Source organism: Cyprinodon tularosa, unplaced genomic scaffold (assembly GCF_016077235.1).
Source record: "Cyprinodon tularosa strain WSP-4 unplaced genomic scaffold, ASM1607723v1 ctg21, whole genome shotgun sequence".
NCBI classification, from domain to species: Eukaryota; Metazoa; Chordata; class Actinopteri; order Cyprinodontiformes; family Cyprinodontidae; genus Cyprinodon; species Cyprinodon tularosa.
The window spans coordinates 8,625-22,322 of NW_024038778.1; the positions used below are offsets into that span (position 1 = coordinate 8,625).

Genomic DNA, 13,698 nt, shown 5'->3' on the forward strand with positions numbered 1-13,698 from the left:
CAGAGGCTGAGAGGCAGAGGTGAGTTATTGCCATGGGCGTAGGTTTGCATAGGGACCATAGGGACATGTCTCTACCAAAATTTTGGACCGACCTATTTTTCCCTAATAATAATTTGATGTGAACAACATGTTTATAATTTACTATATAGCGTTGTTGCAGCTGTGGCTTCTTTTCCTCTCGCAGCTCCTCTGCCTGGTAGCTGCAGCTGCCTGGTCTTTGTTGCAGCAGCACTTTTAACTGTGCATACCTTTTCAAAGCAGAAAAAATTCCTAATTCCACATTGGTCAGAGCCAGTGATGCTTTAAACATTAACAAACATCATCTAGTGTGTGCAGTGCCTATAAGATTTGTATTGATGTAGCAAGAAAAGCTGCTGTTCTCTTTAAACAAAACGTGCCCTGATGCTTACATTAAGCATAAAAAAAGAGAATATTTTTTCATAAGACCAATAACATCAGACCAATGAAACTGAAGACCAATGGTGTCCCTACCAAAGTTGAAATCAAACCTACGCCCTTGGTTATTGCAGTCTTTAATGAATCAAGACAGGTAACAGAGGCAGGAATCCAAAATCCAACTTAAAACGTAAAACTTAACCAGAACCATGGAGACATCAGGGGAAAAGAGCACATGGAGTCATGGAAAGGCGAGGAGAGACGAAGTAAGGCGATGAATCAGCACTGAGGAACTGCACAATGAGAGTATTAATGGGAGACTGAAACAAAGAAGGGACTAACGAGCTGATTGGGAGCAGGTGTGAAGAGAAGAGTCTAGAAAGGAGCTAGGGAAAAGGAGACCAACACAAGAGAGAAACAAATAAAAACCTAAAAATACAAAAATAAAATCAATATACCTAGAAAACATGGAGCAAAGTAAAACTGAATACTCAAAAGAAAACATAACAGAACCAAATTTTCTTAATTTTTAAAGCAATGTGTTTTTGGACAATCAGAGGCTCCAGAGCATTCCTCAGAACAGAGCCGGTTTTCTTCATTGGCTCCTTGTTCTGCTGGTGATGTACTCTCCACAGCAAACTCGTTCAAAATCAGTAGCGTCTGGCTGAAAAGTAACCACGATTATCGATAAACCAGTAAAACAAAAACACGGATTGGTTCAGATGTAGGAGCTGAAGTTGGTCCTGATGCTGCAGCTTCAGATGCTTCGGTGACGCGCTGTGACTTCATCCGGAGGCTGGAGGAGGGACCCCACCGCTCCGAGCTGCTCTCACCGACTCCTCTAGCTCTCTCAGCCGCTCTCAGGCAGCTGAACATCGGAGGGATGGAGGCAGCGGGCGCGTACGGCGCCAGGAAGGCCGGAAGCGTCCCTTTTGATCCGGTCGCCTTTTTCACACACCCTCGCACCATCCTCAGACTGCTGTCGTGGGTAAGCCTCTTCCTCTGCCATATGTCAAATGCGGCTCTGCGTGAATGGACGGGCCTGCCTGCAGCCCCCCTTTCTCTTTCTGCCTCACATTGTCTTGTTTTCCATTGAAGCGATGCAGCTGTGTTTGCACACAAAGCATAATAAGAAACCGAAATGATCTGTTTCTAATAGAAGCAAATAAGCTTTATGTGTTTAAAGCTTCGATCAGGATGAAAGCCCAGCTTCCTTTGTGATGCTGTGCAGCTGTGAGTCATCATGTGTCTGTTTTCCCTCATTATTAACATTTACACGGTTTATCGGAATAAGGTAAACTGAACTGCAATAAGGTAAATATGAAAAGGATAAAACAGCTGTAAAAACTAAACAGACATACTGAGGGGTTCTTTAACATGAATAATTAACCAATTTGCTTTAAATGCAATGCATAAATCCCCATTCTAAAGCTTCCGTCTATCAAAGTCAAGTCATTTTTATTGTTAAAATATCAGAATAAGCATTTCAGGCTGTTTATTTATGTATTTTTTTAAATAGATATTAGCAATATTTCCAACTGACAAACATAAGAATACAGCAAATCCACAAACTGGAGGAACCAGAGTGAATTGATGGTTTTATTAGACAAACACACAGACCAGTTACATTTTTAGTCATTATATAAACTAGTAAGTAACATTCTCTAATAATGACATATCTGCCCAAAAGTATTATTCTTTTACTGTGATGGCTTGTGGATTTCCAGCGGTGGCCCCATTAGCATGGCTCCTGATCAGTGGCGGTTCCAGAAAATTATAATAAGGGTGGTGAGGGGACAATGAGCACTGAGGGGTGGCCGAAAACTGATAAGTGGCAAAAACATCTTATGGTCAATCTATAGGCCTATAATCTATAGGCAATTGGAAAATGAACGCAACAACATCTATATTTTCCAAAAAAAATCACTGAAGACAGACTAGATTTTCATTAGGGTCCATGCTGATAAAACTATGCACATATTTGTACATTAGTGTGGTTTAAATAAATGTATGGTTCTACATAATATATGCATTAAATGAGTTGAACAATATTCTTTATTTTTAATTAAATATAAGACTCCTAAGTGACTATGGAGAAAGTATCTTTAGGGTTAAGGTCAATGGTAGGTCACCCTTCTCTTCTATCCATCTGAGCTATGGTGTGGGGCTGTGTGTACATAAATGAGTGCTACTCACTAGTTACTCACTATTAGTAGTGGGTATGCCTAAAAGAGGTGCCAAATAAATTCAGTGCATTTGGCAAATGTTATCATTACGGTGAAAAAATTTTAAGTTATTTATTTTGGTTTGCTTTCAGGCCATCAGTCTGCCTTTTAGTTGTGGTTAGCAACATTTGCTGACTTTATTTGCTATTTTGCTCATATTAAGTCCAACAATAAGCCATTTTGAGTCACTGAGAAAAATAAAGCTTCTATATTTATTTTAAATTATTTATTATTATTTATTAAAATTATTTCTGTGCTCACCTCTTTTTTACATTCCTCATTTTATCCACACTCCCAATCTTTGATCTTGATGATATTGACTTTGCGCCTCATTGTTAAATAGATACAAACAAAAATTTCTGTGCAAATCTTTCCTAAATTAGGTGACTTAATACTGCTTTGAAACTTTTGCACTGTCTAGTTAATAAATTAATAGAACAGATCACATTTTAGAGAAATGTAATAATAGGTTGAGGATACTCTACCTTTTTATATTATTGTTTGTGATAAATGGAAGGCCTTCGTCCATCAGTGTGAATTTAATCCCTGATGTTTTGTCTGTCTTCAGGTTTTCTCCATTGTGGTGTTTAGCTGCATTGTGAACGAGGGCTACATCAACATCGGTAGCGAGCGTTTGCTATGTGTCTTCAACAAAAACGCTGATGCCTGTAATTATGGCATGACAGTGGGCGTGGCCTGTTTCCTTGGCAGCATCTGTTTCCTGATTCTCGATGTTTACTTCCCTTCCATGAGTAACCTCAATGACCGAAAACGAGCCGTGCTGCTAGACCTCATCTTTTCTGGTAATAAAAAAAATCCAACTTTTGCACATGTTTTTTCCTCATTTGTACAAAGCGATAAAAAAGGGGGGAAGATAAAAACAATTAAAGATAGGCATGAAACACAATCTTATTTCTCTCCTCTAGGGGTGGCCAGCTTTCTGTGGTTTGTTGGATTCTGTTTTCTGGCCAATCAGTGGCAGGCCACATCTCCAGATGAGCTGCCATTGGCCCAGGGCTCAGATGCTGCCAGAGCCATCATCGCTTTCTGCTTCTTTTCGATCCTCAGCTGGGTTTGTACCTTTTTTTCACACACTACCATTAATCATCATCCTCATATGTATTTAAGAAGTCATGGATTATTTGGAATATTGGAATCTGCTGGACACGATCCCAATCCATTTCATTTTATGGGTTAAAACAGGCTTCTGTTTCAGACTCCTCTTCATCCTTTATGCTGCCTAATATTTGACACATTTTTACACAGTGCAGTTATAATTAGAGCTGAAGGCGCTACAGTTTCACTATAACTAAATAATTGAAGGAATGCTTAAAACTGCAAATTAAAATAAAAAATCCAGACATAAATTATTTATTATAAAAGTGTAGTGTATTTTACCATTTACTATATCACTATGATTGTTTATTCTAACATGTCATTGCTCTAAATTCTCTTACAGTATCAATGATAAATTTTTCTTTTTTTTTACAAAAAAAAAGTAGAGATTATGCAATTTAAACTGTAAAGCATCTGGTTTTAAAATCTAGAGATTTTCTCTTCATATCTATCTTTTCATGGTTTTTCTCTGTTTTAAATTTGGTTTAGCCACACATCCTTCAAAAAACAAAAACAAAAAACAAATACAGCTAAGTGTAAGTTGATTGTGAACTAAGTGGTCTCATTATTTCCTGTTCTTTTTTTTTTTACCACAGTGGGTGAAGCTTTTCTGATATTGCATTTAACAGCCCTGCTATCCCTGTAGGGTCGAGTCACATAAATCTTTCATATTCACACTTTTCACCAACAACTGTAATAGCTCCCAGCTAAATCAATATGCTGTGAGACGTTTTAACTTGTACAGTATCTCCCTCCACAAGGTGTACAGTGGGTTAGTGCACACCAACTCATTATTACTTGATAAGACAGTGCAGATGCTGGTGTATCCCACATCAGCTGGAGATCACCTCCTAGTGGTCCTACATAGTCAAAATCTAGCAAGTGCATTTTAAATATCCGGGAGTTAACATTGATAATAATTTCAGTAGCCAGTCACAAGTAAACAGTGATTATTTTATATTCTGTCACTCTGTCACTTATTCTGTGATTTTTATACATTTTTTAAGGTCCATATTTGTATTACCACTTTTGCAATAATCCTTTGCTGCTGTAACACCACAATTTCCCTAATTGGGGATGATAAAGGGATTTTCTATTCTATTCTATTTTATTACCATCAGATCCATCAGCCTCCTCATTTAGGTTGTTTGTACATATTAATATAAAGATAATTGAATTAATTTTAAACTATGGCATTGCATGCTGTTTTTGTACCTGTTAGACTAAAAGCTGACATTTGAACTTAGATTAAGACAGCACAAAAAGTTATGAGTTAGACGGCTCCTCTTAGTCCTCAAAGTGTTTAAACTCAGCTTCCTCAGATACTTAGATTAGGCTTAAATAGATTCGTTTTGCTGCTGAATATGTCAACTGAACTCATCAAAAAGGTACAGTGTTTCTCTGTGAGCTATATCCTAACCTTTATTGGTAAACTTCTTAATAAACACAGAGGATGAGATAAACTTGTACTTCTAATCATGACAAGAATTGGTGTTTTGACTTTGCTTTATGTATATGCTTACTTTGTGATGTCACAGAGTAGTGCATTGTGTTTGTTATTTTGAAGTTGTCCCTAAGGTTTCACAAGTTTTTTTTTTTTTTTTCACATTTCAGCTCCATCATAGCTGCATGGTGGAGCCTGTGGTGATCCATTTTCAAAATGTAGGTTAGAGTTAAATGAAGGAAAGATGAGTAACTAATTCAACAACCCAAATAAAAAAGGCTGTATTATTTCATGTTACTTTATTATTTTGACGATTTCTGCTTCCTAATTAAATGGGTTAGATTGAGATTTTCATGTTTTGACAAGACATCCATTTCCATCACAATTAGAATGGACTCCTTATTGTTGTGCCTCTTTTCTTAAGATTCATCTTTAGAAGTTTGAAATACACATTTTAGTTTCAGTTCAGTTTATTTATTCATATAGCACCAATTCACATAAAATGTCATCTCAAGGCACTTTACAGAGACAATTTAACCAGAACATAGCATCAAACTGAAAGGAAAACTAGTTTCTCTCCAGGATGGTGTCACAGCCAAATAGGAACAGACCAGATGAAGCTACTATGAGAAAAAGTAGAGAGAGCATAACGTTAAAGATTGAACTAACAAATTCTGTACAGTGGGAGAATAGAGATAGAATAAAGCAGAATGATGAAAAAGGGGTCCTTATGTCCTCCAGCTGTCTAAGCCTATAGCAGCATTACCATAGAGATAGCACTGGATAACCACTCTAACTATAAGCTTTATCAAAAAAAAAACATTTTTAAGGCTACCCTTAAAAGTGGGAGTAGGATAGTATATTCTTATTTGCTTGTGTTTATTAACAGTAGTTTGCACAAAAACAAATAGCAAATTCCACTTTTTAAGGACTTGCAAACATAACTTCACCATTGAAGTCTGCTGTCATCCCTCCGTGAGCACCAAACTCACATATTGAAAAAACTCTATAATGAAGAGAGATTTGGGGATTTATGAAAACTTTTTTCTTATTGACATCCATCCATCCATTTTCTTCCGCTTTATCTGGGGCTGGGTTGCGGATGAAGCAGCAGAAAGCAGAGATTTCCAGACATCCTGATCCACACACACCTCCTCCAGCTGCTCTGGAGGGACCCCGAGGTGACACCAGGCCAGTTCAGAGACATAGTCCCTCCAGCGTGTCCTGGGTCTTCCTCGAGGCCTTCTCCCAATAGGAAATGCCTGGAACACCTCCCAAGAGAGGCAACCAGGAGGCATTCTGTAAAAAATCCCCAAGCCACTTAGCTGGCTCCTTTCGACGTGGAGGAGCAATGACTGTACTCCGAGCTCCTCCCGGGTAGCTGAGCTCCTCACCCAATCTCGAAGGGTACACCCAGCCACTCTGCGAAGGAACATTTTGGCTGCTTGTATTCACGATCTTATCCTTTTGGTCATTACCCAGATCTCATGACCATAGGTGAGGGTGGGAACGTAGAACGAGTGATAAATCAAAGGCTTTGTCCCCCGACAATTGACAAGTTATTGACAAAGTAAGGAAGGAGAAAAGTGGAAAAGATAAATTAAGTGTTTTGGTTTTTGGCTTTAGAACCACCTTAAAAAGTAGTACACTTTTCTAGACTAAAGGTTGTCATCATTCTTAGGAGCATTTGATGGAACAATTGGAGGTTGAGTGATTGAATAGTACAATCAGGGCCTGTTATCTGCAGCTTCCACAATAATGAAACACTGTTTTGCTAAAATTGTGAGAGATGCAGAGCCATTTTCACCTCTACAATTATGTCTTCTATTGTTAAACCACCTTAAGCTAGTTTAGTTTAAGAAAAAAAATTGAAGGATACCTGTGAACGTGTAAATAAAGACTGATTGTCAATTCTTCTTCATGTGTGGGTTTCTAACAGGCTGTGTTGACACTAAGTGCGCTCCGACGCTACATGACCGGCAGCAAAACAAACTTATTCACCTGGCAGCACCTTGACCCTCCTCCAAGAAACGTCCGAGCCACTCCGTACCCCATCCCCAACGGCGGCACCATCGTAACCACCAACCCCTACCAAGCTCCACCCTTCACCGAAACCCTGGACCCCCAGAAACTCACACAGCAGAGACCTGTGGCTCCTGCTTTTTAGATACGGAAAGTGGGGAGGTGATCTGAATGAAACAACACATTAAGCTGGAAATGAGGACCACCAGCCCTACTGGTTTTAGCGCGTTTCCATCCCCTCCAGGGAGAGGTGGGATTCTGGGTCAAGTGATGTAACATCTATTCTCACCATGGCAACAGCTGGCTAAGCTTAATTAGTTCTAAACACTTGTTCTGTACACACACAAATATTGATGCTTGCGAGCGCAGATGTAGTCACTCACCACCTGAAACCACATGTACAGATTCACACAGAGAAACATCCTGGCTGCATGTTCGTAGGATGAAGTGCAGAAAAAGAGAATTAGATCAGTGATGATGCTTTACTTGCCTCACGAATGAACTTAGCGGGTGGGACGTAAAATCTTTGTCGCTCTTTAATAAACACAAGCCAATGGCTGAAATTATGACCAGGATATTGTGAAATTAACGAGGAAAGCAACAGAAAATGCAGGAAATGCTACCATTTCTTGGCAGAACTGCTTATTATAGTTTCAGTGTTAGAAATGAATGTGTTTGAATATTTTATTGTGATCTGTTGAACTGGTTAGAAAAGGAAATAAACTGTAGTCATCCACACCATGATCCAAACTGTGATTCTGCCTCTGTTCACATGGTTTTAAAATGTTCTCTCTCTCTTATTTTTGCTATATTTGATCTTAGGAACAGTTTTGAAAGTAATTTAATATTGTGAACGACATCTGAGGATGTGTCTGGCATATTAATCAACATCTGCTGGAAGCCCATAATTAGATAGAGATGAGCTGAATTCATTAGCAGTATTGAAGGCAGCTGCTGAATGTTGGTCGTATTTTTAGATTGTAGGGCACAAACGGGATAGAAATCAGCTTTTTCTGTCAGTTTTTGGGATGAAAAAGAATCAGAATGAAGAGTCATATGAAAGTTAGACAGGAAGTGGTTTTATTCCAGCTCTGTCCAATCATGTACATCTTGCTGAGTATCCTTTACTGCTATTATCCAGACATTCAGAAATGTAGAAATGCAGCTTTCTAATATCACTCCTGTATTTTTAATAAAATATAACCTCTAAAAACTGTAAGCATTGTTTCATCACTTGCATAAGCCCGTCTGTAGCTCCATCCAAGTCAGCTCCTGTGAAGCTCCGTCTCTTTCAACAAGGAAGAAAAAGGGGGTCAGGCTCAAAGTTCAGACAACAGGGGACCTGCTAACTCTGCAAAGCTGCAGGCACATATATTACACTTAACTGTGTCTGCACTACTTCTACCCTGAGAATACAAAGACATACAGAAGGAGAGTGAAACAAAAGGAGAGAATACAAATGGATGGGAGCTGGGAAGAAAAAAGGAGAGGTAGACACAACTAAAGCCCAGGTCACACTACATGGTTTTATCTGAACTGTTCCAAAAGTGAAATCCATTCTACAGGCTTTCATGAACTTGATCCATTTATGGCATTAAATTTACATAAAATCAAAAAGATATTAATGTTGTACAGATCTGCAGTCAGTGAAAAGCACTGTAGCTCAAAATGGAAGAGATAAATTAAGGGAAAAGACTATACTGAAAACCATAAGTTTATCTAAAACAATTTTCCTCTTAACACTTAAACATCAACAAATGTTCAGAGTTTAATCCTCAGATCTATGATTCAAACTTTCCTTTCACTAAAATTCTTGAACTATTTAATTCCTTTGAGTTTACATTTCAGTTGTGACAGATGTTTTTCTTAATTATAACATAATTATAAAATCTGTACGTTGAGTAGTTTGATGTTGATTAAAACTATTAAGTGCTTTGCAAAGGTATTTATATCGCTTAAACCCCTACACATGTTTCTGAATCTTCAAAACCAAAAACTTTAATATAATTTAATTTTGAATTTATTGTGACAGAGAGTCAGAGATAACAGTGACATAAAAATTACCTGACACATAAATCTATTAATCCAAACCTGAAAAGTGTGCCATATATTTTTTATTCTTTTATTTTACTTTGATACCCCTAAATAAATTCAAGTGCAAGAACAATTGAATAACATTAAAGGACAAACATTTTCCTTAAAGGTATTGTGGAAGATTTTCACTTTTTTTTTTTAAAAGACCCACCCACTCCACTTTTAATAAAATGCACATGCAAAACCCTGTACCCGCGCTCAAGAGGGAACACCTATTAAATGTGTGCAAGAGCATGCACAAGCCCTTTTCTCCTCGTGCAGGCTCTGTTTAAAAGTTGCTGTTCTTATCATTTATACGAACTTACTGTGTCCGAACGTCTGCCCTAACCCCTAAATCCCTCAATCACTATATAGAGCGGGGACTATATAGTGGACTTTAAAGTGAACTCCGTTAACTTACCGTTCAGACAGATGATCACTGCTTTTTGCTCCCCGTTAGTCACGTAACTCCTCAAATGGTGTTAAACAAAACCAAAGGAAGTCCTATGTTTGCAGTTAGCAATCAGTCAAAAAACCGATCGAGGGTGCTCTAGTCATGAAAAGCTTATTTTTTCATTTTCTGTAATAAATCAATTACATGGTGCAGAGTAAATATCACTGTGGACAAACTATTCCAACTGCAGAACATGGTGGTAAGAGAGTCATGCTGAGGGAGTGCTTCTCTTCAGCAGGGACTGGGAAACTGGTCAGAGCAGAAACTGAATAAAAGTAAATATTGGAAAACTCTGGAAAACTTGTGGCTAAGAGTTAAACCTGAGGTGGGTCGGTGCTGGGGGTTCATCATCTATGAGGACATGCAGCTATAGGGGCTTCTAAAATATATAGACTCAGGAGAGGTTTAATATGCCTCGCTTTTTAAATTTTAATCTAGTAGAACGGGTTAAAAAATGGATGTCTATTTAATTTTCCTCTGCAATTATGCAATAATTTATTTTTAACTATCACACAAAATCCCACTGAAATTCAAAGCAGCTTGATATTGTAAAATGAAAAAATGCAGAAACGTTCAGATCATTTAAATACTTTTGCAAGGCACTGTAAATAAGAACTTCAATCGCTGTGTTGTATTCTGACCTAGGCTTGTGGGGAAAAAGATGACTGATGGCAACAGGTGAAGAGCAAGCAAGAGGAGGGAATTTACCAGTCGAATAAATAGAGCCGGGACTTGGCGGCTGCTGTGTGTGAACTAAAGCTAAGACTATGATAGAAGAAAGGGAAACTTCTCTTTCATGTGTGCAAGACGCACAAAAGAGTCTTTAGGCATTCTCACTCATACACACATCATAAATTATTTTCACACCCAGTGGAAATCTGATAAGAGAACAGGGCCTCTGGTGGGACAGGAGACCCTTCTGTTTTAGATTGCAGCTCACATCCTTCTCATGCCTACTTCAGTACAATATTTGTCCCAGTTTGTTAGTCATCCACAGAGCTCCACTCCTGCTGGTTTGGAGAGACACTGGTTGCGTCAAACGACAGAGTCCGCCTCCTCAGGTCAACACTGCTGTCTATAAACTGAGTTGCTGTTGTGACTGGCTCCTCCCCCGGAGGCGGACTCATCCGCTGCTTCCTGTTCCTTCCCGACACAGGCGACGCTGAATGACTGATGCGATTCCGGTGCTCTACAGTACCTGGGGAGAGGTGTCCGCTTTTCTGTAAGGAGCCAGGAGGAGGCTGTGGGACTGAACTGTTTATAAGATTGACTTCATTATCAGCATCGTCCAGCTTGGGGGTGGGGTCTGAACCAGCGCCAGCGCCAGTGCCAGGGCAGGCCACTCTTGAGAAAAGAAGTGGAGATGAAAGGGTGGATTCAGTGCTGGTGATCTTCAAATTACATTGGTCCTGGGGGCTGACGGGTCTTTTTTCTGCATCTGTGTCTGGCTGAGAGCCGCAGATGGCCTGCTCAGGTACATGTTCATGGGTAGTAGCCTCGCTGTGGCTCCGGCTGTGGCTCCTACATGAGATGACCCTCTGGGGGTGAGCATATTTCAAAGTGTGTACGCTGGATGATCGCTGACGTGGTGGAGAGGATAAGGTCGTGGGCACAGTGAGACAGGTTTCTGCCAGGTTGTCAGCTGAACCGCTCTGATCCAGAGAGTCACAGCGCACGGCCTCCTGGATACAGAGAACATGCAAAAAACACGCATGCTAAGATATAATGAAATTACCTCACACTAGATTACCATACATGAAATATGACTCTTAGTAGATGCAAACCACCAGCAAGTTAACACTTGTAAAAGAAAAAAACTTTTAGAGCTATTTTATGTTTTCTTTTCACTAATAACACGAATACATTATCAGTTTAATGAACAAAATCTACATTTGCAAAAAAAGCAATGATGCAACAGATAACATCCACCCATTCAGCCTTCCACCCATCGATCCAACCCAACCAACAACCAACCAACCAACCAACAACCAACCAAGCCATCCATCCATCCAACCCATCGATCCAACCCAACCCAACCAACCAACCAACCAACCAACCAACCAACCAACCAACCAACCAACCAACCAAGCCATCCATCCATCCATCCATCCATCCATCCATCCATCCATCCATCCATCCATCCATCCATCCATCCATCCATCCATCCATCCATCCATCCATCAAACCATCCACACCAACCAAACCAACCAACTAAGCCATCCATCCATCCATCCATCCATCCATCCATCCATCCATCCATCCATCCATCCATCCATCCATCCATCCCACCCACCCACCCAACCAAGCCATCCATCCATCCATCCATCCATCCATCCATCCATCCATCCATCCATCCATCCATCCATCCAGTACTACTTTGTGCATCAGATATGGACTACATGTTATTCCGACTGTAAAAAGCCCAGGATGGGAACCAACAGACATTGGGGCTTGCCAATTATCATACTCATAATACCACGTTGTCCTTATCAGATGGAAATGGATACCTATAAATTAAAAACTGACATCTTTAAATGAAAATAAACTTGCCTCAATAATCCAACAGAATTACAAAAACACCAGCTTTGCCATAAATCTTTATAGGGACATACTGTATGCCCACATATATTGCATCGATTTTCTCCCCATACCTGACTACATGAATGCATAATGTATTTAAGGTAATTTGGAAACTAGTGTTTTCAACCTTCTGTCCTTAGGGTGCACCACCCTGCATGCTCAAGCTGTTTTTCTGCTTCAGTACTGAATTTTTAAATGTATGAATTGTTAACAAGCTTTTCAGTGTTGTCTTGACAAGCTGTTAAGGTAAATGATTCCTTCAAACCTAGTGTGTTTGAGAAGGGGAAGATTTTTTCCACTTCTCTCATATCTGCTATTCTCTGGTAGATTAAGGCCAAACTTGAAGCAGGGGACGAGAGACAGGCAGTTTCTGCAGTCTGACTGCAATCTCTTCAGAAACTGGACAGGGCTGTTACTAAGAGCATTTTATTTTAATCAAAGCTTAAAGCTGAGGTTGTTTTTAGAGGATTTATTTTCTTTTCCTACTAACATTTGTAACAAGACTCAGAAACTCATAATCAGTTCAAACATACAGCATAACCTGCTTTAACAGAGGCTTTAACTGAAATAAGCTTATAATATTGTCAGTGTAATTTAAATGCAAATGAAATTTAAAAGTCTCTGCGCATCGGTGAACAAATAAAATATGGGTTTAATAATAGATAACAGCATAAAATGACGCACCTGTCTTCTTAGCTGTCTGCCTGCAGAGCGGAAGGATGCTGGTCGCTTTAGGACCGAACTCTCTGGAACGTAGGTGGGACTGAGCTTGTTTCTGTCCAAACTCTCCTCAGGACTGAGCCAGCATGAACGTCTTCTCTCAGCATCTGTAGGACTCAGCCTGACAGATGGATATCTGTCTATACTGTGGCTGGACAGGAGCTTTGGCCGGTCTGTGTTGGGATCTGGGTTCAGCCTATATCCATCCATACTGCGAGTGGAGCTGAGTCTGTGTCTTTTTATTCTATGGGTAGGGCTGAATCTGTAGCCATCTATACTGTGAGCTGAGCTCAGTCTGTGCCTGTTTGTCCGGTAAGCTGAACTGAGCCTGTATCCCTCCATGCTGTCAGCTGGACTGAGTCTGTGTAGTGATTGCTTGTCAGTGGTCTGAGAGGTGCTGAGCCAGATTATGGGCTTGGAGCTACGTCCGGATCCTAGAGAGGCATGGCTGATTGCAGGAAGAGCTCCTGGAACCTGCAGCAGAGAGCTGCCTCCACTGGTACCCAGAGAAGACATGGAGCCTGTACAAAACCATACAATAATCAGACATAAAAATAGAGGTATGCAAAGACACAAGCTGTAGTAAAATCTGTTTTTTTATCTGAAAACTTTAACATACAGTAGAATGTTAATACTTCCTTGGGTTCATTTTTATATAACAGTCTCTC

At 39.8% G+C, this 13,698-nt stretch overlaps 2 protein-coding genes across 2 annotated transcripts in view; one reads left to right on the forward strand and one right to left on the reverse strand.

Moving 5' to 3' along the window:
• The first annotated feature begins 1,053 nt into the window (after window positions 1-1,053).
• Window positions 1,054-8,419, forward strand: LOC119783704 (synaptogyrin-3-like). Its single transcript, XM_038285344.1, has 4 exons — window positions 1,054-1,384; window positions 3,190-3,424; window positions 3,548-3,693; window positions 7,121-8,419. Exons 1-4 carry the CDS (start codon window positions 1,280-1,282, stop codon window positions 7,346-7,348), a joined length of 714 nt encoding a protein of 237 aa, XP_038141272.1. The 5' UTR covers window positions 1,054-1,279; the 3' UTR covers window positions 7,349-8,419.
• Window positions 8,420-9,609: 1,190 nt separating this feature from the next.
• LOC119783708 (voltage-dependent T-type calcium channel subunit alpha-1G-like) overlaps window positions 9,610-13,698 on the reverse strand; it is a 139,415-nt gene continuing 135,326 nt past the window's right edge. Inside the window, exons 34-35 of the mRNA XM_038285347.1 lie at window positions 12,995-13,551; window positions 9,610-11,412 (exon numbers count right to left, since the gene is read on the reverse strand). Of these exons, the coding sequence (XP_038141275.1) occupies window positions 10,714-11,412; window positions 12,995-13,551 (1,256 nt within the window). The 3' untranslated portion in view covers window positions 9,610-10,713. The remainder of the gene's footprint in view (window positions 11,413-12,994; window positions 13,552-13,698) is intronic.

Coding starts and splice junctions, on each gene's coding strand:
- LOC119783704 (XM_038285344.1), top strand. CDS start 1,280: ATGGAGGCAGCGGGCGCGTACGGCGCCAGGAAGGCCGGAAGCGTCCCT. Junction 1,385..3,189: donor TCCTCAGACTGCTGTCGTGG/GTAAGCCTCTTC, acceptor GTCTGTCTTCAG/GTTTTCTCCATTGTGGTGTT. Junction 3,694..7,120: donor TCTTTTCGATCCTCAGCTGG/GTTTGTACCTTT, acceptor GGTTTCTAACAG/GCTGTGTTGACACTAAGTGC.